This window comes from Cottoperca gobio, chromosome 11 (genome assembly GCF_900634415.1).
Source record: "Cottoperca gobio chromosome 11, fCotGob3.1, whole genome shotgun sequence".
NCBI classification, from domain to species: domain Eukaryota; kingdom Metazoa; phylum Chordata; class Actinopteri; order Perciformes; family Bovichtidae; genus Cottoperca; species Cottoperca gobio.
In genome coordinates, this window is record NC_041365.1 from 9,839,163 (window position 1) to 9,864,744 (window position 25,582).

General features: G+C 36.7%; 4 protein-coding genes across 4 annotated transcripts; all 4 read left to right on the forward strand.

Annotated features, from left to right (window-relative positions):
• The first annotated feature begins 776 nt into the window (after positions 1 to 776).
• On the forward strand, positions 777 to 9,565 carry LOC115015481 (sperm acrosome membrane-associated protein 4-like). The gene is made up of 3 exons (XM_029442829.1): positions 777 to 934; positions 6,897 to 7,007; positions 8,314 to 9,565. Exons 1-3 carry the CDS (start codon positions 883 to 885, stop codon positions 8,538 to 8,540), a joined length of 390 nt encoding a protein of 129 aa, XP_029298689.1. The 5' UTR covers positions 777 to 882; the 3' UTR covers positions 8,541 to 9,565.
• An 819-nt stretch (positions 9,566 to 10,384) lies between these two features.
• LOC115015480 (sperm acrosome membrane-associated protein 4-like) lies at positions 10,385 to 12,529 on the forward strand. The gene is made up of 3 exons (XM_029442828.1): positions 10,385 to 10,511; positions 11,402 to 11,512; positions 11,941 to 12,529. Exons 1-3 carry the CDS (start codon positions 10,460 to 10,462, stop codon positions 12,174 to 12,176), a joined length of 399 nt encoding a protein of 132 aa, XP_029298688.1. The 5' UTR covers positions 10,385 to 10,459; the 3' UTR covers positions 12,177 to 12,529.
• A 1,080-nt stretch (positions 12,530 to 13,609) lies between these two features.
• LOC115015485 (urokinase plasminogen activator surface receptor-like) lies at positions 13,610 to 16,180 on the forward strand. Its single transcript, XM_029442831.1, has 3 exons — positions 13,610 to 13,726; positions 14,650 to 14,760; positions 15,704 to 16,180. The coding sequence occupies exons 1-3, from the start codon at positions 13,675 to 13,677 to the stop codon at positions 15,916 to 15,918; spliced, it is 378 nt and encodes a 125-aa protein (XP_029298691.1). The 5' UTR covers positions 13,610 to 13,674; the 3' UTR covers positions 15,919 to 16,180.
• A 4,567-nt stretch (positions 16,181 to 20,747) lies between these two features.
• LOC115015484 (sperm acrosome membrane-associated protein 4-like) lies at positions 20,748 to 23,306 on the forward strand. Its single transcript, XM_029442830.1, has 3 exons — positions 20,748 to 20,848; positions 21,761 to 21,871; positions 23,066 to 23,306. The coding sequence occupies exons 1-3, from the start codon at positions 20,797 to 20,799 to the stop codon at positions 23,287 to 23,289; spliced, it is 387 nt and encodes a 128-aa protein (XP_029298690.1). The 5' UTR covers positions 20,748 to 20,796; the 3' UTR covers positions 23,290 to 23,306.
• The last annotated feature ends 2,276 nt before the right edge of the window (positions 23,307 to 25,582 follow it).

Below are 25,582 nucleotides of genomic sequence, written 5' to 3' on the forward strand. Positions count from 1 at the left end.
GGCTTAAAAGGTCATAAAACAACATGTAAATCACTTTTCAGCACCACCAAAACCCTTTCAATCCATTATAGTAATGACACATGAGGGGTTAAATATTTCTCGTCAGCAATGTATGACAAGCAGACTCTCTGGCTGCTACTTTAATGTTTGACTCACACACCGATGGCTCAATTTGATCATAACGCGATTGCTTTCATATCAGATGATAGATGATCAGATCAGATGATGAGGTGGAGCTGCCTCAAGACATGGAGAGTGAGGCAGAGAGAACATAACATACCTGCTGCACATAAGTTGCAGCAGGTATGTTATGTGCAGTAGTCAGGTGATTTTGATTAGTTGACAATGAGAAGAAGACTTCTACGTGATAAGAAGTGAATACAGTTTGAATAAAATAAAACGTTGAATTAAAGAATTATAAATAAAGTAGGCTACACTAATAATGATACAACTAACGTGATTTAGATATGACTCCAGCTTATCAGCATTGATAATGTCATGTGATAAGTCTATGGTGATTTTTTATCACCATAGACCCTAAATGTTTGTAGAAATGCAGGAAATGGGAGTCAGATCGAGAAAAGATTTCTGTTTTGTGTCTCCCCCCACACACACACACACACACTTCTCAACCCAAAGTTACACCCTTACCCCTACCTGTGAGTCACACAGGTGGAAGAGCTTGAAAAAAAACACTGGGTTGATTTCCCAGACGACCTCCTCTGATTGGATAACGGTGACGTTGGGATGGGAGGTGGAAGATTATAAATAGCTGGAAAAAAGTTAGTCGCTTGATCAAAAACTTATAACGGTCTGACTCCTCACAGACAGGCAAGTCTCTCCTGAGAAACGAGTTCGCAACTTTACCCTCCTTTTTACAAGATGAACACAATTATTCTCCAGCTTTTTGCAGTCGGATTCTGCTTTGCCGTCGGTAAGTAAAAATACCCTAAATAAATGATGATTTCGCCCTTTCATTTAAAATGCAATGTTTTCTATCATTTTGAAACTGAAAACTTTCCTCTAAAGCAGAACCGAACAGACTTGTGTTTCAGAGAGACATTTAAATATTCCCCCGGACAAAAGCAACGTTATTGTACATAACGTTTGGTGTGGCTGTTTTTATTGAGGTTTGTTTCCCTGAGAACTATTAGTTTTCTGCGCGGTATTGTTGCGTTAAGAAGTGACTCATTTTTCCAAGTTGTAGATGATAAGCGTATGTTACATTTACATATTTTACTTCTACATTGACCTTTTTATGTTTTGACGCAGTAGTTATGACTGGGTGTGTTCACCCTACAAGTTCACCTCACTTTAGAGGCCGGGCCCAACACAAGATGTGTGCACCTTTGCGACAAATGGCCATATGCTACTGTGATCTGACACTAAATGTGTTTTGGTCATTGTCATATCATGATGTAGCCTACTATCTTTTCCTGGTTTGGTATGGTGTGTTTTAGTTGAATGGAGAACTGTTATAAAATATGAGAACCGTTTTTAAATAGTTTGCTTAAAGTAACGGACAAACTGTTGATCCTGTTTGCTTAAAGTAACGGACAACTATGGACAGACAGAATAAGTTACAGATTCTCGCACAAAGTAGCTACAGAGGTTTCCTGTTTTTACCCTCAGTGCACATCCCAGGCTTTAGTTTAATGGTGTTGCAGATTAGGGTGAGGCATCCTGTTTGTGGTAGGAAGATGTTCTTTTTTGTTTTTTTTCCAGAAGTTATAAAAAGACTGAATCATGCCCCAACCTGCCAGCCATTGTATGATAAATTCCTCACCTTGTAAGAGTTGAGGCTTTGCCCAAGTCTCAAATTCCACTTCAACAGAGCGTCTATAGACTGGGTGCACTATAATGGCCATTTGTTCTTCTACTATTGTGTTTTGAGGCTATTTAAGTCTATTTTTCATCTTCTGGATCCCTGAAGCTTTGTTGTTTCAGTCTCCTATTTCAAACCACACCCTTTCTAGGGAACTATATTCACATTTTGGTAGCTTGGTTATACTACAGGGAAGGGTGTAACTTTGGTTTGAGAAGTGGGGGGGGGGACACACCGCCAGAATAATGTTTTCAACGTGAATCCCATTTACTGCATTTCTCCAAATATTTAGGAACTATGGTAATACATTCTGCCAGAAAGAATGGTACTAAAATGGGTATGAGAAAAAGTTCTTACTTTCTGAATTGTTTAATATAGGGACCGATTGCAAGACTGGAGAGAATCATTTTTACAAAGTCAAACATGTTCACAATTAATGTTTTGTGTGTGACTCAAATAAAAATGAGATTTAATTTCCACTTTGTTTTTTTGTTTGTTTTATTTATGGTCTTATAACTATTGATACAAAATACACAGCTGATAAGCTGGAGCCCTATCTAAATCACGTTGGTTGTATCATTATTAGTGTTGCCTATGTTATTTATAATTCTTTAATTTTACTTGTCACGTAGAAGTCTTCCTCTCATTGTCAAAAAATCACCTGACTACTGCACATAATATACCTGCTGGAACTTATGTGCAGCAGGTATGTTATGTTCTCTCTGCCTCACTCTCCATGTCTTGAGGCAGCTCCACCTCATCTGATCTGATCATCTATCATCTGATATGAAAGCAATGGCTTTATGATCATATTGAGCCATTGGTGTGCGAGTCAAACATTGCTGACGAGAAATATTTAACCCCTCTTGTCATTACTAGGAAGCACTTCAGAAATTTGGTGAGTAACTGCCATGTCCTCCCTGTCCCTGTGGAAATTACGCACATGCTTCCAGGTGATAGCTTTGACCTTTTTTAGCTTCCGAATCTTTTACTTAAATAGATGTTTATGACAGAAGAGTGATTCACTAATGCAGATAATTGCATACTGAGATGACCAGGAGGGATGCATATATGGGTGCGTTTGTACCCTGGGGAGAAGCCGATGATAACAGATAGCAGTCTTGTTGATTTTTGAAGCAAACGTGTTACAGGCTACTGAGTTTCCCCAAGCACCAGCTGACCAGGAAAACAGACAAACATACTTGGCTACTTTTGAATCCAGAGGTCAGTACATTTGTCAAGTTGGGAGGAAAAGTCTAGAGACTGTTGACCAACTTTTGTATAACCTTTTTTTTTAATTAGGGTTTACATAAGAAATCATTTTTGGATGTCTGCATTGTGATCTTTAAGTATATTTACACAAGACCCACCCATGTGTTTTTAGCTTTACCTATTTGTGAGGTTGACGATTGTCCCAATACCAGCAGACGCTTTGAAGGCAGTCTGTATAATTATCCTCACATTACTTTGAATAAACTTGTTTGCATATCACCTTAGGACATTCTGTCTTTTAACTTTGTGTGCACAGTGAGATGGTGTTGTAACATGACTCGCATTGTGAGTTTAATTTCAGTCTTATTGCTGTTCAGTTTTTACTTCCCAGTTGTTCTCTGCCATAGACTCTTTGTTCCCCACAGTGAGTTGAGACAGAATAATGCAAAGCTTTTTAAAACAATTATTTTATTGGACCTAAAAATTGTGATGTTTCTGCTGTTGGAAGGATTGAGTCTTGTTGTGGAGTTAATGATTACATGCGGATGCTACAAAAAACACTCAACTAGAAACAAACTAAGATATTTTCCAACAAGGATGCCCTCAGGTGGAAATATTGGGTACTGACTCCTCCCAAAGCACTGATCACTGTACGAGGAAGAGGCCACGCCTAAGACTCGAGCAACCACACCAGACCTGTAATCACTTATTTTCTTGTTCCTTTTTAGTATTAGATTTTACAGGACTTTACTGTTTTAAACACAGCCACTGTTAGTTGATTTGTTGTTTGTCCTCTCGGTCACTCTGTGTTTTGGGTTCCTCCTGCTGTAGAATCTGAAGGGCTGACGCTCCATGGTGTGTGGTTTTAGTGACACAACAGTAGAGGGCAGTATACGGCTGACACTGCACATTGACGATGATAAATGATGTGCCACACCTCAGTTCAAACTGGCTAGTTGTTAACAAATTGGATTACAAAGGTATAGTTTCTCAATACCTGGAGATTTTTCAAAGGTAGAGTGCAGTATCTGAATTGTCAGGTATTATGTGTCGTTTTTTTTAAAGTAAAATCAGCTGGAAAACTTCAAACTTATTTTTTTCAATGAACTACTGAAACTTCCTTTTGTATGAACTTACTTAAATATTGATGTTATTATATTTGTTTTTGCAGAAGGTGGTTTGTATGAGGTACTTATCCAGTAAGTGTATTACCTACAGTACATGGCGGTCAGCACGCCCAGAGAACAGACAGGAGTACAGACTCTGAAGCTAAGCAATGTACTGCTGTGGACGAAGGCAACATAAAAAATGATTTTAGCCACCTAAAGGAAAAGCCCAGCTAAAAAACACCCATCAGTTTAAGTGTACACTATATTTAGAATATTTTCACAGCTTCACCTTGCAAACCAGTCACACAATAATAGACAAATAATTGAGGCAGTGGTAGACCAGCCACATGACTGTTTATAAGGTGTGTCCTTTCCTGTCCACCTGTAACAAGGGTGTGGTGGTGGGAGGGAAGTGTTGTAACTGTGCTCCACATGAGTTTCCCGGAACCTTAAGAAATACGTTCTTTGATTAACTCAGGCAGCAGGGACAAGTAATATTCCTCTTGACTAATAAATCCTGCAAATAAGTAGTGATTTTTCTCACCTGCCAAATCTCCTCTGCCCATCGTTTCTTGTTTTTAATAGGTGCATGCTTTCCTTGAGCTTTGTCCCAGAACCTGCGCTTTGAGTAAACATGCTGTCGTGTAGAGAATCTGTTGCAATCAAGGGGCGTGAAGGTGCAGCCAATTATATGTTGAGAAACTTCTGCTGCAGTGAACAGTCTGCTGTAATTGAACATCACTAAGCTTTGATGTTATGCAACTTAACCTCCAGAATGACTCACTGTCATCGCCGCAATGAAGATATTTGTGAATAAATGTGTGTTGTGTTTATGGATCAGATGACTCAATAAGTCGCAGGATCAGGTCAGACTGGATTTCAGGCGACAACATGTTTGTCAGCATTGCCGAGCGATGAAGTATTGCGAGGTGTGACAATTTAATTTTCAGTGACAACAAAAAAAAAGTAGAATTATTCCTGACATTTTACTATATTGCTGTTTAGTAAAGCTGTAAACAAGGCAGTCAGATTTTTGTATTGCATATTTCTGAAGGTTTTGTGTCTCCCAGATGAAGAAAGCAGTTTTATCTCACAACAGAATATCATTTTAATTGTATCTGCGAGATCATGTATTAGTGAGAGCAATAGGGGATGATGTCAGGATTGTATTTTAAAAGTTTCTAAAATATCAGCGCTACTCGGGTGTAACCAAAACCAGCTGGATAAGGCTGTTTGTGTAAAGAAGGCATGGCCTAATCTTATCAGATTATGGTTGAAGTCACACAGGATTATATGGGATTAATTTTGTCACACGAATACATCGCTGACATATTCTATTTGTTTAAAACATGTTTTAAGTAAAACCCTAATGTTTGTGGTTGAGTCTTGGTTTCTAACTTTCCAGGCTTGCTGTGTACTTTCAGGATGATTCAAGTCATGGGATACTGACTTTAAAACTGGAGCAACAGGTTCCAAACAATAGATTTAACTGGAGCTCACTCGAGTATATTCCCCTCCCGGCAGTGCGTCACAGTTTCAGCCTTACAATGGTAAGGCCATTTAGGCCGCTCATCAAAGCTTTGTGCGTCACAAAAGACCGCATTGAGTTAGTTGCCTTAAATCTATACAATGAATAAAGACCAAACTTATAATAAAAGAAATCTAAGTAGCAGAGGCCATAGATACTGACTTGATAGAGATACTTTACCTAATATGGGTCAAAAACACAAAACCCTGGATATTTTATTGCCCATAATGCATCTAAATGTCTTTGTTTGTCCCGGCATTCCTGGTAAAAGCCTTCAGTATTTATATTTTTTTATTAGCTTTTTTTGGAACATAAAGAATAGCCACACTGCCATATAATTAAATAATGAAGAGGTGCGGTCATATTAACAAACAGGCAGTTGCGCATGGCTTGTTTCAAATCTGTGCCTCACATTCGTCACTACATGTCGCTCTGTAAACCCCCACTTCTTTCAAGTGAGCTCATCTCTGGGAGCTGGATTGGAACATTTGAGTTTACAACAATGACCTTTTTAGAACATTATCTGTAAAACAGGTTTTTGTTCTGCAAACTAATGATTTGCGTTCACAGGGTGCTATTGTCTGTAGTCTGCTGTCATTTTCTGTCTGGAAACTAACCACAGCTGTTAAACTGATTTTGTCTGAGGGTTTTTAATTAATTTGTTTTAGAGATTCAAGAAACTCAATACTAAGACCCTCAAAAAAGCACTACAAAAATAATATTTGTTGAAAAACTGACTACTAATAAAGCATTTCCCTCCCACTGTTGGGTTTGGAATAATTAGTTGACTAATCAAATAATGGGTCGACAGATAAATAGAATACAGTAGTAGTACATGACTATGTAAGTAAATATTAAGTTAAACAGTTTCCGGTAAAGTTTTTTGAGTTGAGACTGAATCAGGTGCTCCCAGGATCTTGTATGACCTTGGCCACAAAAACCTAAAACTACAGGTCAAAGGTCACACTTTTGTCTTGTCAATGATCACTGACTATCATTATCTCATAATAAAGACCCTTATTTTAAATGCCAAACTGCACAATCTGAGTGGATGGTAAACGGTCTCAGCAAAGGCCTTCATTTCAGACAAACGGATGTTTTTTTAATGATCCATTTTCTTCACATCCTAATTTTAGCCTGTTGCCTTTTGTGTAACCAATTTACTCTAATGCTACTGTTCTTCTACCTCCTTTCTCATCTCCGTCTTTCTTCCAACTCTCAGTTCAAGCCCTGCAGTGCTACAAATGCAGCATCGGCGTAGGGGATCTGTGCATAACTTCTAAAACCACATGTGACGCCGGAGAACAATGCTACAGTGGTGTGGGACAAGCAGGTAAGGAGCTCCGAAGTAAATCTCACCAGACGCCATTCTCCTAAAGGACGGTCGTCATCACTCGCATGATGCCACGTCAGTTGCATTCTCTGCAAATGTGAAACTATTTTCATCCAACGTTTGGGGCTTTTTGAGGATTTTTGTTTTGCCAGAACGATTGCAAGATTATTCAATTGGTGGATCAACAGAATATTTTGGTGCCTCAGGGAGTACTTGTACAGTTGACAGGAAGTACAAGGAAAGATTGAGAAATAGCTGAACTTATCAAATCAGGAATATACAATAGCCAGTAATCTGCCAATCAATCTGTTATAACACCTTCATAATAATAATAAATTGTATTTGTAAAGCGCCTTTCAAAGCTAAAAGCAATCTCAAGGTGCTAACACCTTCAACATCAGTTCCAATTTGTATTCACCCAAAATTAATTGTTTTCATGTGACAAACTGGAATTATGTGCCCAGAAAATCTTCTCTACTGTCCTTTAGTAGAAGGGTTCAAAGTACAAATTATTACAGAAACTTTTAACCCAGATTAATTAAAATAATCTGTTTCAGCTCTAGACAAACTGCTTTTGTGCCTTTATGGTCGGTATATCAGGTGTTACAGATCTGCCTCTTGGCATTACAAAGACACTTGAATAAATATCTGATTATGACTATTTATGTTCTTACAATAGATAGAATAAAGTATACAAAGGATGTTTCAATCTCTCTTAACTTATCTTGACTATTGACAAAATGTATCTTAAGTTTCAAGAGGCCAATGCAGAGTAAGTACTGTATATCGAGCTGTGGCGTGAAAACATTGCATATCCAAAATGTCAATTTTAAAATAACTTTTGAAAACCATTGTTTCAAGATTCATACTTTGCATATTTTTCGTGTACCAACCACATTCTTTATATCAAAGCTAACCATTTTGTAAACTATGCTGTAGACTTTGTTTTCTGTCCCAGACAGCCGTCTGGTTCCTTTAATTTCTATACTGTTAGCTTGAGTTGTGAAATTCATTGTAGTGAACATAAATTCTTCATTAATGTTATGTCAATGATAATGTAACTTTATATACCTAACACAGTTCAGCTGCTAACTGATTTTACAACTTTTCCTAATAGAAACCAATAGTAGTGAAAATAAATATAAAAAAACAAGTCAGTCAGATAGAGCCAATGAGACGATATAAAAGAAAAATATACTCCAAACAATGTTGAGAATTTGGTGTTAAATAGTTTTTCATTTTTGACCCATTTGGATTTATGGCCTAGTTTGACCTATGACCTATAAAGTTTGATGTCCCTCCACAGCCGGCTTCATTGATGTCAAGAAGAAGGGCTGTCTAGCTGTGGCGCTGTGCAACCGCACCGGAGAAGTGAACTTCCCCGAAACCACCAACACCACCATCTACACCATGACCAAGACGTGCTGCAACACTGACCTGTGCAATGCAGCGCCCGGTCTGCCCGGGACCTCCGGGCTGAGCCTGGCCCTCGCCACCATCACTGCTCTGTTTGTTGCAAACATCATGGTTTGACTGAAAACACAGCGGCTGACACAAAGTACACACACACGCATGAAACGTAAACTACATATTGTACACACCAGCACTACAAGTTTTTGATTATATTCTTAGACGTAAGATTTTTCTCCACATGGGTCATGTGTTTACTATTCTTATGGTATATTGTACATCACGCAAACGTTGATATCGGTTTGAATGAGATTCCCTCTTTTGTGCTTATATTCTTAGATTAATCGGTAAATGTCCTCGTCCTCATTTCAATAAAAGAGATATTAAAAAGTTAGTTTATAGAAAATGTAAAGTGTAACACAAAACAACGTGCAATTAACTTGAGTGAGTCACGTAAAGTTTAGACAAATCACAGGTTAAGCATTTAAATGTGACTACATTATTTTTCTAGGTTAAATAGTGCCATTAAAGGAATAGTCCAACAGTCTTAAAGAATATGAATAATCACGTTTCACAAATTGTTGGACTATAACTTTATTTTACTTTTGACCAATTCATTGTCATGTCTCAAATGTATAGATTTAAAAGCTTCTATGAACATTTCTATTCACTTCATTGATTGCCATTTGTTGGCTTTATTAATGTGTAGCTAACATAATGTAAATCATCTCTTGGCTTATGGCTGGGTATGTCTGTGAAAATATTTCTTTTTGTTTAGCCGGTTCTTTTATTTTGACACACGGCTTAATCAATTCTGTGTTAAAAAGTTGTGTCAAATCCACAATGCACATTACTCATCAACTAAAAGATTATGTTTATCTTGCTAGTTTTAAGTGTGTGTGTGTGTGTGTGTGTGTGTGTGTGTGTATATATGGGGAGAATGTGATTTTAAATCTAATAATTAGCAGATATTAACATTTATTCGAGATTGTTGGCCGGTATTTAGAAATCCTCTATTTAACAGAAATCATTAAAGTTGAATTTCTGAAACAACACTTTTAGTGTATGTTTGGAATGTTTTTTGCGAAATTGGTTATGTACAAAAATTGAAGATTTGCAATAAATATCCGAACTGGGGGAAAAAACAATTCATGCGTGTCTGGTGTGATTTTGGTTTCTTCTTTCTAAATGGCACCCTGGTTCATTCCCACATCCCAGAAGAAGCAGTAACCCTGCAGGACTGACTGCTTCTTCATGTTTCAATGCCTACAATGGAGACAGCTGCTCCTGGTATGAAGATCTTTATCTGACCGGATTTCAGATATTTTTGGTATGGAGAAATGTAAAGTTAAAAACCAAGCAAAGTTACTAACAAACTAAGTGCTTTTAATCCTAAATTGTTAGTAAATAACCCAAGTACGATGTTTTTAAAAAGAAATGGCCTCTCGTGAAGCATTTATTGAGTCAGTGCAGTCTGGCCTTTGGGATTCCGAGGCTTTAATAGTATAAAGGTTTGAAGATACTCACGAGAAAACAAACTAAAAACCAACACCTTCAGTTTTATATCACAAACTTTAATGTTTACTCCCCATATTTTGTCTTCAGTAGACAGATTCAATAAAGTAAACAACAATATGCTTTTGAGCTGAAACAATTGCTCAGAAATTTCAGTCGTTGAAGCTAAAACGCCAACTATTCTCTGGTTTCAGCTTCTCAAAGGAGACTGTTTGATGCTTTTAAATTTGAAACTTGTAGTTTATCTGCTGAAAGATTCTGTCACTTGAATGACCGGCTCGGGCAGTTTGTAGAGCTCAAGGTAGTCCATACCTTTTCTATGCAATCAGCTGTCACATTCCTTCAGTGACTCTTCCCTTAAGTTGACTGACCTGAAAAACCTTCTTGTCCCCTCCCCGACCAAACTGTATAAATATCTGGCCTCACCAAACGGGCTCATCAGTTTTGCTACACACCATAGCATCCAAACACCCGAGTGGAAGGATTTTCTTTTTGTCTTCGAGCGGGAACCAAACAAACTCATCAAGATGGCAAGGCTCGTACTTGGAATCATTGCAGTTGTTGCATCTTTCATGCTGGGTAAGTTTGAACAATTATTTATTATCACAAAGTTATTACTGGAAAGAAAGATGTCAAACAAAGAATAGTAAAACAAATCTTAAACATTCTGGCTTGTGTTGGTAGACGACAAAGGCAAGAAGAGAAAAAAAAGAAGCTTTTAGCCTTATATAATTTTAACAAATGTTCTTACTATTGTTTTATCACTAAAAGGAGACATCGCATATGAAATCAGCTTTTTCTACACAAATCGCAATAATTTACCCAAAGCAATGCGTGTATGGTAATTTGTTTTGGTAAACAAATGTATATTTAAACTTAAACTAATGTCACTTGATGTATTTTTTAAAAGGAACACATTTCAACATTCTCTGAAAGTACTTTTTAAAGTGGACGGTTCATCCAAATTATATATATAGCCTAAAATAAAATCTTACTCAGCCCTGGTGGTATCAGGCCATGCAGATCATTTCAGTTTTTGAATTGAATTTTGTATGTGCACAAACAATTAATTGCACAGCTGATCACCTGATATTTAACATGACTATGAAGATTCAAATCATTGTTGAAATTGGCGTGATGCTTTCCTGATATGGGATATGTCATTGCACCACAGCACAGGGTGTGGTCATCACACATGACCCCAAAACAATGTTAGCTGAACTGGAAAAATACATCAATGACGCTAATATCTGTAGTCAAAAGGTATTAATAAAAGTAAAAACAAAAATAATTATTTGAAAACAAGTATAATATGGGTACATTTAGGTCTTAGAAAGGTCTTCACATATTTCCGTCTAAAACATTCATCTGTTTTGAGCTCATTTTTGATGACTGCTGTGGAAATCCTACATACTCAACAGTTTTTTGTTTTGTTTTTTATAACTTCTGTGCTTTCATTTGTGTTTCAGCGGATTCCCTGATCTGTAACAAATGCTCCTATGGTCTGGTGGGCTTCTGCCTTAGCAACTCTGAAATTAACTGTACGACCAACACCAGCAGATGCTTTACTGGAAAAGTTTGTAAGTCAATGATCTAAACCTCACACCCTTTCCCTTCAAACATTACGTAACACAGGCATGATTAAACTAAAATCACTCCCTAATAGATCAACAAGCACACCCAGTGTTCCCAGCTGCCAAACCAGTCTGACCGGATATTCATGTTTATTTTCATACTGATTCAATGTAGTAATTCCTTCATTTATTTCTTAGTGAATATAGTGTATTAAATCATGTATGTAAAGACTAGAAATGTAACTTACATACTTATTTACAATACCTGCATGCTAGTTTAAAAGTAGCGCCATGCAGTGCAGTAAAAAGTAATGTAATGAAATATAAACACTCAAATAAGTATCAGTACCTCAAAACTGTATTTGATCAAATGTACAAAGTTAATTTCCACCTCTTTAACTCTTATTAATCCAACACATCCCCTTTCTCCTCAGCCTTCACATCACTGAGCAGTATAGGCTTCAACACCCAGGGGTGCATCGAGTCCACTGGCTGCACCGACACCACCAACTCCACCCTGATAGGACTCTCATACCAGTCCACAATCACCTGTTGCTCAACAGACAAGTGCAACCCCACCACGGTCAGCGGCGCCCCATCCAATAAGATGACCTTCACCGCCGCCATTGGTGTCGCCGTCCTGGCCTCCATGTTGGGAAGCATCTTGTAGTATGATGCAAAGCCAGAAAAACAGCTGCAGCCAGCTACTCGTGAAATCCATATGTATTACGATAAATCACACCAAGCGGGGTTTTTACATGACCCAAATCTTTCTCTAAAATAAACTCTTTGGATAAGACTGTGACAGTCTGTATGCTCATATTCTGTGATATAAAACCCAAAAACTAAGGCATCCACATCATGGAAGTTTATCAATGGGATGTTTCAAGGAAACATTGAGCTCGTAAATCTTTAAAGATGTTGTTATGTTTTCTTTATTAGTTTTATTTAATCATCTTTTTAACTACTTTGTGTCTTACTGGACATTGATATGAAAATAAAGAAAATGATCTGTTTGCTCTATCACTTGCTCTTATTTTAACTTCATCCATCCATTTATATCAGATCGCTGACACCCGGCCATTCACGTTCATCTTCACACCTGTTTTAACATCATACAGTACACAATACTAGTTTAGTAACTCTTTCAATATTCTACTCCATTGATTCCCAAAAAGTACCCCCTTAATGGTTGAAATGGGTAAAATAATAGTTGAGCGTAGTCAGCTTCAAATAATTAACAGTAAAAGTAATGAATAGACAGATTTCCCTAAAGCTAAAGCTTCCCTAAATTGAAAGCTTAATTATAGACAGGGTGTAAAATGAATTGTACTGTAGTAGATCATAAAATATGGGGTATGCAATTAATCTGCATATGCACCAGTTCAAAATACGATTCTTTGAGCCCCACATGCGCCCGAACACATGATCCCCAGACATACGCCTGGTGGAGATAACAAATATCCTTTTTATAATTCAGGTGTTGAATGTCCAGTTAAAAATCCATTCGAGAGGGATGAGGAGCTGTGAACCACTTCTCTACTCTGAAGGACTTTACCAGTTTCAAATCTTTATTTATTTTTTTGACTGGTGACATCAGCCATCTTCTTTGACGTGGTCTGCAGCAGCATCTTGCCTGCTGACAGGAAGAGACTGAACAGACTGGTAACGAAGGCCGACTTTGTCCTGGGATGCCCCCTCGGTCCACTGGAGGTGTTGGGACAAAAGAGGGTGAACACTCACAATTCAGTCGTTCATTCGTTCATGTGCGATGTCACACCCTGTGTGTCATCATATGTCATATGTGCAATAATTTGAATTCAAGTTTCCGTCTTTCCACTTCCACTATAGTTTCTGTTTTTTAACTGTTCACTTATTTATTATACTTTTGTACTTCCTCTTGTTGTTGCACTGTCCCTTTTGCTGCTGTAACACTGCACATGTCCCCATTGTGGGACTAATAAAGGATTCTGTTATCTTCATTCCTGTTCCTGGAATGTGTCACCCCTTACAAACTTTCTTATCACTACTGTTGATGCGTATTACTGATAACTCCCCCATGTATAAAGACCGTGACTCTTTGTTCCTCAAAACTAAATCCCACAGCTTCTGAACAAGTAAGATCTTAAGAACTTAGAGGCGGACATCTCACATCAAAGAACATCACGATGAACAGATATCTGTGGAGCTGTGCAGCATTATTGACTCTGTTTGTTACAGGTAGGAGGTTTTGTTGATGGAAAGCAAAAATCTTTAACTTTGTGTTTGGGCTCAGACGAGGATCAATAAGGCTTTGAGCTTGTGAAATCCTGTTCAGAAATCATTTCAAAGCTGGGACAAAAAAGATATTCTCAGAACTGAAAATGTTTTGCATACATTCACAAACTAGAATTTCTTATGCAGACTTATTCATTTTTTTAATTAACTTTGTTTATTGATTTTTTATACACAAATTGACAGCAGTGATAAAGCAGTTGTGGGTGACAGCGCCATGTTATAGGAGTATGATAGTGATTTGGGCAGATTTGTGTTGTCAGAGCAGGATGAGCTGTAATTGAGTTAAATGAATTTAAAATGAGTGATGTTATTTATTGTGTTTGTAACACAGTGCAGGATATATGACGTTGAAGCAAGGTGTATGAAATGCTTCACCAAAATTGTTAAATGTTCTCACATACTTCTAGTAAAGTAGCAAATCGACCCTTATTTCCACTTACCAGAAACTGACACGGCATTTCTATTATTACAGGATTTGAAAAAACACACTGTAAAGCATTTTATCTGGAAATACAAGCTGCTGTAAAATGTACATTGTCAACATTTTGATCACCACAAACAAAAAATCCATTCACCTCTAATGTATCCAGGTAGAAGCCGAAATCTCAGATATCTCTAAATGTACGTCAAAGTCATACACATGTATCCTGGATTGAATTGAGATAACACAAGTGTTCACCTTGAGAGGTTATGAAACCAACTCTTGATGTGTAATCTGTGATAACAGCAGGTGCTTGTTTGATAAAGGTGGGACTGAATGGAGTCAGATATTTGTGGAGGATTAATTTAATAGATTTCCTTCAGTGTACAACAAAAGACAAAAACATTCCTCTTTACAGTTTCCTGTTCACTTGTTGTCTCCACAGTTGAGTCCCTTTCCTGCTACACCTGTGATGAGGGGATCCTCGGCTACTGCCTCGTCCAGGAGGCTGTAAATTGCACCAAAACTCAGGACAAATGCTACGTTGCAGTTGCCAGTAAGATGAATAGCTGAATGACTCATTAATCTTTTTGCACAAAACACCCAGTAACTCACTGATGACTCAACACCCGCTGATACCACAGAGGTCATGACCACAGCTACATAACAACAGGGAACAAAAATGTAGTGAATTCTTTATTTTTAAATGTTTTATTTTTTCTCTGCTGGGATTTATAAATGAATAAACATGTGTTATCTGTGACACTGCCAAAAGCTGCTGAGCCTCAAGGAATTTGAAGATTTTTGGTTTTCAGTTGAGAGTTTTAACTTCCCAACGTGCTTTGAATACTCAGTCGGATTTTGACTCCATGGCAGGGCTGTAAACTGGATTTTTGGAGTCACAAAACCAAATTCACATCCCTAAAGTTAACTTTTTAATCATTAATCTGATGGTTCCATTATATTTTCTGTTAATTTAATCTCCCAGTTTCAAAGCCTTCTCCGCCCTGCCAGGGTTGTAATTGTGGTGGAAGAAATATTTAATATACATTTAGCCAAATGGTTTCCAAACATTTCACAAGGATGAATCTACATGATGTAGGCACGTACCATTTTTAGATATTTTGCATGTGAAAACAAAATTGAAATAACTTACATAATGAATGAATTCACATTGACACGTATGTTTTTTGTGTTCCTTTTTTTAAATTTAAGAAATACAGTTAGGCTACGGTAATAACAATTATAAAATTAAACAATATGAATGAATAAATAAATAAATGGGGTAACCGTTAAGAAAATGAATTGATTAAATGGATGAGAGATAAATGTATTGATACTTATGTATATATGTAATAAAAAACAAAGAAATGTAACAATATTAAATGTTAAAACCCCCATGTAAACTCCTCTTCAGGTCGTTAAAACACTTAAATTCCAATAAGTTATTAATCAGCTTAAAGAATCACATCAAAGTTTCTCTTGTTTCCTTCCTCCAGAGTTTTCTTCGGACCTGCTCGATATCCATGAACGAGGCTGCACAAACAGCTCCGGCTGTGATAACAGTCGTGGGAGCATTCTGAATGTGAACTACACCATCAGCAGGACCTGCTGCAACAGCACCCTCTGTAACACAGCGGCCGGTCCAGAGCTGCCGCTCACTGCAGCTCTGGCTGCTTCTCTGCTGGCAGTTTGGAGCCAGTGGGGCCTTTAAAGACGACTATAGCCGGAAGAAAAAGCGTTGCTGCACATTTTAATTGAAAAATTCCATCTTTTTTGTTCTGTAATTTCTGTGTCCACAGGATATATCATGGAGGGATACTGGCTGCATAACTCTTCACAGCATCCTGTGAGGATACAGTTGTTACTGTAATATACATTAGTATCTCTTCACTGTATCAGGACTTAATTTCTATCTATGTATTTCTCATTTTTAACACCTCATTAATGTCATTTTAAAACCTTTACCTGCATGATACCCCTGTACTGGCTAGACTTTGTTTAATTTATTATATGCTAAAGGCAACTCAATCCCAATACTGATTATTGCAACAATAAATCCTTTCCATTTATGTTTTCTGTGTTTATTTGGAACAAAACCTATTAAATGATTCGTATGATGCAAAAACACAGCGGTATAATGGTGGCAGCCTGGTATTGAACTCCCGACCTTCTAGTATTTTGTTTTGGAAGGCGTACCACTAGACCACTAGGTCATCACCACCTCTATTCTATTCTACACTTCTAAGTGTACCTATGAAGTTAGATTCATATTTTGTGAATATGATCATATGCCATCCTTCTTTAGTTCTATGAAGGGAGTCTCCTCATTGCTTTAACAAAGAATCCCAATATTTGTTGAAGAATTATTGGCTGAAGCTTTGTTCTCTAATGAGATCTAAATTCACAAAGATTAAAACAGAAACAAATACACATGTGCAGATAAATGTGTACACACAGACACACACAGACACAGACACACACACACACACACACACACACACACACACACACACATACACACACACACACACACACACACACACACACACACACACACACACACACAAAGGCAACAATGAGCCATGGTCATCTCTTCTCTTTTTGTTTCCCACGTGAATAGAATTCCCTCTTGTCAAACAAACAAGCTTTTTAGACAATATATTAGCGATTGACGAATGAAAATCAATGTCAACATTATTCTATTTTCTATATCCAGAGACCGATCAAAGCCCCTGATAGCAAACCTTTGATATAAAAGCAGATGAGCAGACCTGCTGTTGGATCATTTAGCGTCTCTTTTGCATTGAGATCTTCTCCGTGCTGATAACTTCTCAATAAAACTCAACTTTGTGTTAAAGGCAAGATGAAAAAGTTCATCTGGATCTGTGCAGCATTGATGGCTGTGTTTGTTACAGGTAAGAGCACCAAACAGGCACTCTTGTATTTTTTGTGTTGACAAAGATTATCTCTAGTATCTCTGTTATCTCTATTCTTTAACACGATCATTTAAACATTCATTTAAGATATGAATGGGATATACCGGGTTAAATAAATGTTTAAAAAACAAAAAATAAATGAATAACATCAGAGTTGACCACTTTGAATGATTATTGTTAAAAACTAATGGTATTACACATTTATATGTCACTGAAAATGACTTACAGTTTAAAGATTTCATCTCAAATTGTTGCACGTTCAGATCTTAATGATGCCATTTCAATTTGTTGATACTTTCCTTACTGCAACCATGTCTCCTCAATTTATATATTTCATATGTTTTACTTTTTTTTCTCTATTTAAATCCAGTTTCTGATGTAATCACAAACACTTTTTGGACACTTTTCTGTCCTCCCAAGAAGAACAACAGCAACAGCAGATCATTGTCATATGTCGTACTAAAGAGTATGGACAAACTATGTATTTTGCCATTTCATTTGGAGGACTTGTTTTTTAAATACTCAAAAGATTGTACAGAGTTTGGTTGGTGACTGGTCATAAAATGTCTTTGTGTCGGTGGTTTTCTGCTGTCGCATGACCTAAAATCCAAACTACGACCTGAGGCTTAAAACCCATAAATAACTGGAAACTCCTATGATGCTCATACAGCCAGTGACGGAAATCTTTCTTTCACCCTTTTCTATTTATTCCTTTGAGGTTGTTGTTAAAGTTTATTGTCATTAATGTATTATTATCAAAATGACAATATCAAATTATTCATACAGTTATCTGTGGCCATGTACGTCATGCACAAGCAAACAATGACTCCTAATCCACTCACAGCTAATCTAATCACTTCCTTACTCTGACATGGAAACACATTCTATTCCCTAAATGTGTACTTTTATCAAGCTTGAGAAAATTAGACTACTGCTAAAGGCTCTATAAAAACGTTTGACAAAATTAGGAAACCTCTAATTGTTTTATGTCCAGGAGCTTGGTTCGGGTGGGTGGGCAGTGGAGGTCGGGGGAGATGGAGTCAAACTGCTACATTTGCAGTTGAAAGAATAATATGTTATTGCAATATGTTTAAAATTGCAACATCGTATTGTGATTCAAATATTGTAATAATTTGGTATCGTGGGGCCTCTGGTGAGGTGGGCTGTACGCTTCTTCTAAGTGTTAGAAAATGAATGAAATAATGAAAATATATAAAAAGTGTTGCTAGACTTCTGACTGTTTGAATAAAATATTTGCAGTCATTTTCATTTTACTTTGGATTCTGATTAAATTACCTGTGACTATCACGCAAATAAAACATATCCAAACAAAGCCATAACAGAAAGTATAAAACATTGACTAAGTTACTAAAAGCACGTTGATTTTGTACCACTAAAGACCGTTGAATTGATATTTCTGATTATGATGACGACTGAGTGAAAAAAAAAGATTTATATGATGATCACAAAAAATAAAGTTAGTACCATCTCCGTCCCTTTATCTCTTTCTCTGCGGACCACAGGTGAGTCTCTGATCTGTAACACCTGCAGAGCGGGCTTCGCAGGTAAATGTCTGTTCAGCTCCACCGAGAACTGCAATGACTCTCTGGCCAACTGCTACTCAGGAAAACTTGGTGAGTAACACTTCAGTGCTCATCTGATGTCCTCTTGACTCTCTTGGGCTGGTGAGCTAATGTGAAGTTGAAAGGCCCTGACAGCCACTTATCACATTTTTGAGTCAAGTAGCTGAATCATAGTCAGCTGGTTTTGTGTGTGACTCATGAATACGGTTTAGAAACGAAGACTTGAATTGGATTATACAAGCACTTGAATGTTCCAACCACAAAGAGTATCTTTGACAAGTAAAATAAAGTAAAAGTGAAATATATCTTTTACAAGTTTACTCGGAGAAAACAAAAATGTAATTTAGTGTCACTTACTTATTTACAGGAATAGCTCCACATTCAGCAAATTATGCTTGTTCACTTTTTCTTGACGAGAGTTAGAAGAGAAGATAGAAACCATTATAATATTTAGGATCATCTTACTCTTAGAAAGATAGTAACAGTATAGTTCCCAAAATGTCGGACTATACCTTTATAAATTGACATCATGCTTTGTAAAATAGTCCTCACTACATGTCACATGTATTGTATTTGTATTAAAATGGGCTGAAACATGTTGAGCAGAAGTACAATTCACTACTGAGCACTTAATGGCAAGTGAAAAATGTAATATAGTGTTACTTCTTTAACTTTGAGTGTTTATGTTTAATGTCTGCTGCTCCTTTAACACTCTGTACTTTCAGCCACTGTTGATGTTTCTATGGCACGACTCAGCACAAAACATGCCAAACCCAAAGCAAACAGGATTAAGCCTCTAATGTCACACGCAGACATGGAACGTTAATATCAGGGCAATTTAGTTAGACTAGTACGCATAGATATACACATGAGATCTTAGTAACTAAGTACGTTTTTGAGGTACTTAATCTTTACTTTAGTATTTTCATTTTCTGCTACTTTTTACTTTTACTCTACCACATGAGCTTTTTAGTCCACTATGTTTACTTGGCAGCTTTATTTACCACTACTCTGCAGATTACAATTTTATTTACAAAACACGGGATCAATGTACAACAAAAAGCTATGTTATAAATAAAACTACCCAGAATAAAAAGTAGGTCAAATGAGCTCCACCTCTTTTGAAGACAATATCAAAATGCTACTTACATATTGATGCAACACTAATAACAATCTACTAGATGATTTACTAATCTACTCTGAAAGTGGCCAGATTGTTGGTTTCTACTTTTGATACCATAAGTAGAGTCACATGAGTGATAGTGTACCAATACTTTTTTAATTTCAATGTACAAATGTTCAACAACACCCTCTGATGGTCTTGTCTTCCTTCAGCCTTCAACATCAGTCGGTTTATGACCCTGCAGACTCGAGGCTGCATAACCTCGTCTCTCTGCAACCAAACTGAATCCGGGTCCCTCCTGACTGCCGGATACACGGTCACCAGGACCTGCTGCAGCACAGACCGCTGTAATGGAGCCACATCCATCCAGATCCCTCTCCAAGCTGCGTTGGGCGTCGCCCTGATGGCCGTTTGGAGCACCTGGAGCCTTTAAAAGAAACACAAGACACCTTATTAATGACTGGGTGTTGTCTTTAGAGTAGCTGTAATTGACAAACTAGATTGACTTTGGACACACTCCTTTATTGTGATACTCCCATTGTTATAGCCTCTATGCTTGTACTGTAATAACATATTGTGCAATCCATGTCACAGTCTCTTCAACATTTAAAGAAACATCTTCTACCACCACAAAGGAATCTTTTACCTGCATGAGACCCATTACTTCATGTTTATAATGAAAGTAAAAAATAAAAGTTGTTCATGCTTAAATGTATCGATTGAGTTTTTCCTCCAGACTGTGAAAGTTTGAGTTCCTCCAGAAGTGAACAAACACTTCCTCTTCACGCAGCAGGAACAAAGAACCTGATTAACCTCATTCTTGCACTTTTTCCTCTTCAGTGAGTCTTGATCTGATCTTGTCGTTACCTTCCCACAAGCTTAAAAGACTAAAGTAGGTATTCAGCCCGCTAAGTGCATTTTTAAACAAATCCGTTGACCCAAGAAGGATGAATAACATTTGGAAAGCAGCGGTTGTCCTGAGTGCCTTCATCGCAGCAGGTAAGTTTAGAATAAGTGGAAGATTTATGAGAAAAAACTGCCTTTATTCACTATCATTTGGGTAATAATAATGTATTTTATGTCATCTTTTAATCTGACCTCTGTACCAACCATCATCTAACATTAGAATTGGATGACAACTGTAGTCAAAAGAAATGGTTTTCACTGTGGCTCATTACTCGGGACAAACAAAGATAAAAAGGAGTGAAATTATTTGCCGTTCATGATCAGGTCTCTAGATTACACTGCACTGCAGCTTAATGACATTCAGTATATATATATTATATATATATGTATATATATATAATATATATATATTATATATGTATATATATACGTATATATATATGTATATATACATATATATGTATAATATATATGTATAATATATATATATATATATATATATATATATATATATATATATATATATATATATATATATATATATATATATATATATATATATATATATATAGTATAATATATATAATATAAGTCAAAATAAAGAGAGAGATTCCTGAATTTGAATGAGTACCTGTTCAAGATGTTATGGCAGTAAAGAAAGAGAAATAAAGGCATATTAGTTTATTTATCGGCCTAAAATACAACAATTCATACACTCTCTAGAAATGAAAAGATGTGAAACAATAATTGGACGAGTATTGAGCCGTGGAGAACTCCCTAGGTCAAATCTTGCCAAAGCATTTTAAAACTGACACCAGAATCATCACCATAAAAGATCAACAAAGCTCAGATCTGAAAGAACAAGGAAGAATAAACCCAAAACTAGCAAACATTTCCTCATACTGTTGGAGTCTGAATAGATAAGAAAACATCCAAACTATGTTATTGAGTGAGTTACTGTACTGTGAATCTGAGTATCACATGTTTTCTTCTTTCCTTGAACAGCACAATGCCTGACCTGTCGTCGGTGCCCTGTTGGTATATTTGGGACGTGTCTGTTCGGAAGCGACATCCAATGCAACAATTCTACTGAGAGCTGCTTCCGTGGAGAAGCACGTAAGGAAAACACTTTACAACACTCTGAATATACAATGAAAACACAGCAAGGGTTGCAATCTAAATATAATAATAAAACAAAACATAATTAGATTACCAACTCAGGTAAATTAGCATCAAAATCACGACTAATACATGACTAATAGGTTAATGGAACTGTAGATGTTAACAAAAACAGAGGTTTAACTTAAATCACATGAACATCTACAGTTTTAATGGCAATTGAGCAAACTCAGTCTGCTTATGAGGACCATGAGATACAATCAACAAAAAATTACCTTGACGTGAGATTGGAAAAATTATCCCATGACATCATGAATAATTGTTCATCTGAAAACATTTTCCAAAAGTCTAGAGCATGAACAAATATTAAAAAGTCAAACCCCTCTGTAGTGAGGTTTTATTCTACCCATGATGCTTATTCTGGCTGTAATGGTAACCTTTTATCTTGTCTTATTCTTCATATGCTCATCTAAGATTTGCCCTACTTACAGCGATTGAGACCAGAGTACACTCTAGTCATGTCACCTTGAAATTCTTGTATCTCTTGTATCAGCTAGATGTGCGTAGTTGCACAGCTGATTGTCTGTAAACATTGAGACCCTGTTGGTGACTATATAGTCTAATTGTATTCTCTGTTCGTTGAGCTTCATGGTAGACCGTTTGAACGTCACAATAGACCGCTTGACACTCTGTTTTGTTGTTCCATTCCTGCAGGGATAAAGAGCTCACTTCTTTAATCAAGTGTCTTTATTTCAGTATAATAGATTCACTTCTCACAACCCTTGGTTTAGTTTGTAAGTTTGTTAGCACCCAGTAGACCTCCACCATGGCCGTTTCCATCAGTGAAAATAATGCATGTTATAATAATTCGGATTAGCTTGAAGATTTAATGAGACTTTTGGAGCTAATGCTAGCTACTAAAAGTGTTGGACACGCTGCATTTTATTTTCCACGGATTTGTGCTGTAAATCGAGCCTTAATGTTTTCTCAGGAGATGGCAACCCCGAGGCAGATAGACCTTAGTGAAAGTGAGGTTTACAGGGAGCCAATCTGATGGTGTTATTATAACATTGTGCAATCACCATTTACTTCATAATGATAAATTAGAGCAAATAATGTGTCTATTGCCACTTAAATTAGTAGATTTCTCATTTACATTTGCTGACATCCTTTTCTTTCCCCTTCTCCCAGAGTTCAATGCGACAGGGTCGTTGACCCTGCACATCCGCGGCTGCCTGGACTCAGACCTGTGTGAGAAGACGCTGACTGGCAACATACTGAGTGCTGGTTACACCAGCAGTTTCCAGTGCTGTACAACAAGTCTGTGTAACGGTGCCACGTCTGTGCAGCTCTCTCTGACTGCGGCTCTCTCTGCTGCCATACTGGCCTCTCTGTGGGGCTTATGGGAGTTGTAGTTTGTAGCCCCGTTCTCTTTATACATCCATGGATCTGCCTCTGTTGGAGTGGATGTGTTCACTGTTTGCATTAATTATGTTATGATATGATCATTATAAATCAGAATACTTTACTATTTACTATAACTTTTTACAATGTACTAAAGAGATAATTTAAAACCCCATGAAGCATCAATAAAAATAATCATAAAAATGTTTTTCTGACTTGTGTCATCATCATAAAATACAGATTTAGTGTCATAGCTCGCATTGAAGACAATCGATTGAGGCCATTTTTGGACTTTCCTTTTATTATAGTACAGCCAAAGAAAGTAAAAAAGAGTGTTATGGTCTGGTATGTCAGGTTTTAACCACCAAATGTGATGCATTTAATTGCTGCAGTTAGCAATATTTGGAAAATATATTTTTTAGCTCTTCCATCAATGCTCTCGAATATTTATCTGTGTGTTGGGTTTATTCTAACCATTATTTCTAGTGTCTGAAAAAAACATCTTGTAGTTACCTTCCATTTGAATTCCCTCCATGTTACCCTGTATTTTTTAATTGTCTTTTGTGGGTTTTGGTTGTAGAAAGTCTTTTTAACAAAAATATGTTATTTTGAATGAAAGGTAATGTCAGGGAGAACAAAACTCTCGTACCATTGAAAGGGAAATAAAAGAAATATCCAGTCATTGGTAAAATAAACTAGAAGCTTAGCCTCAAACTGTGTGCAGATTTAAATACTGTATGTATAGGTTCCTGTTTAAGTATCAAGTGCACAATAACAATTTGGAGTAACCAGGTGATCTGGTCTTCTTCAAACTTCACAATAGAAATAAAAGGTTAGTCTCGTGTTAGCACTGTTGGAATTCAGCTGAACATACTATTGACTGAACAATCACAGTTTAAATCTCTTCAATCTGACCGCTGATAGACCAACATATTTAGAGCCCATTTGCACTGTTACAGGTCACTTGTGCTTTTCTGGTCTGGAAAACAAATTCAAAACCTTATGCCAAGCAGTGGGGACTAAGTGGAAGTTTTAGTCAGTTAAGTCTTCTTCTTTGAGGGCTTAAACTATTTTAAAAAGAATACATTTGGTGTCTGAATTATACAGTTTGTATCCCTGCTAAAGTAGCCATTGTTGACGGAAAGAAGAAACATATAAACATATGATAACAGCTGATTCCAAACTTTTAAAAGGTATATATTCTTTGGGGGGCAGTTTGGTGATTTTAGTAACCTTGAGGGATTTCACAAAGCTGCAGATTCCAGTAAGTTAGACTTTTATATATACATTTATATAAATGCAATTACTTTAAGTCCAATAATAATAATAATAATAAATGTGTAAATAATTCCGTATTTCTCCACCAGAATCAAATTCCTGGCAGCGTGAAGAGAGCTTTGGAAAAACTTTACTACAAAAAATATGACTAGTGGGCACGATGAGCGGTTTTTGTTCACAGACATCAAAACAGGTTTGTGTGCACTTGTAAGGAGTTTCGGTGTTGTGACATGTTGTCAACACTTTCCAGCTACAGTCTACCGGTACAATGCACTATTGTTTTCACCGCCTCTTATTTAATTAATCCTGTTTGACTGCCCTACCTGCAAGTAGTTTCAACCAAGGATGCCCTCAAGTGCCCTGAACCAGGCAGAATACAAAGACACAAACACACCATGACTTGATTATCTACAGCTTCTGCAGTAAGCTTGACATAATATATTCAATGTTTTTGAAATGAGAGGGAAAAAAGTCAGAATCAGTATTATCAGTCAGTGCTTTGGTCCATTTTGTAAAAAGAAAAAAAAGGTTTAATGAAATCTTAATTAAAGGAGGTAAAAAGAATGACATGTTGTACTACCTTAACATTTGCAAGTGTCTTCATCAATTCAAGTGTTAATTGTAAAAATAAATGTAGAAAATAAATAATCAATCAACATATCAGTATTATATCATTATAAATAATATGTACTATTAAAATAAGCGTGTCAGTCGCACAGTTTAGATATCAATTATCTCAAAGTTTAAAATCTGTTTAACTGGCTTGCTTAGATTCTTTGCCATAATATATTTGCACCAATGTATTGTTTGTCCTCTGAGAGCAGCAAGCAAAGTAAAGCTCCATATCTCCCTCTGTTGGCTCTTTACTATACTGCAGTATACGCTGTACAGAAGTGTGTTGAATTTTAAACTAAATATTTATGTATATCTTGTTTACATAATGGCTCCCGTCAGTATCCAACAAAGTCAAGTTGATTGTTTGAGACATATTATACATTTTGAGGAGAAAGACCTCCAGATAGATAG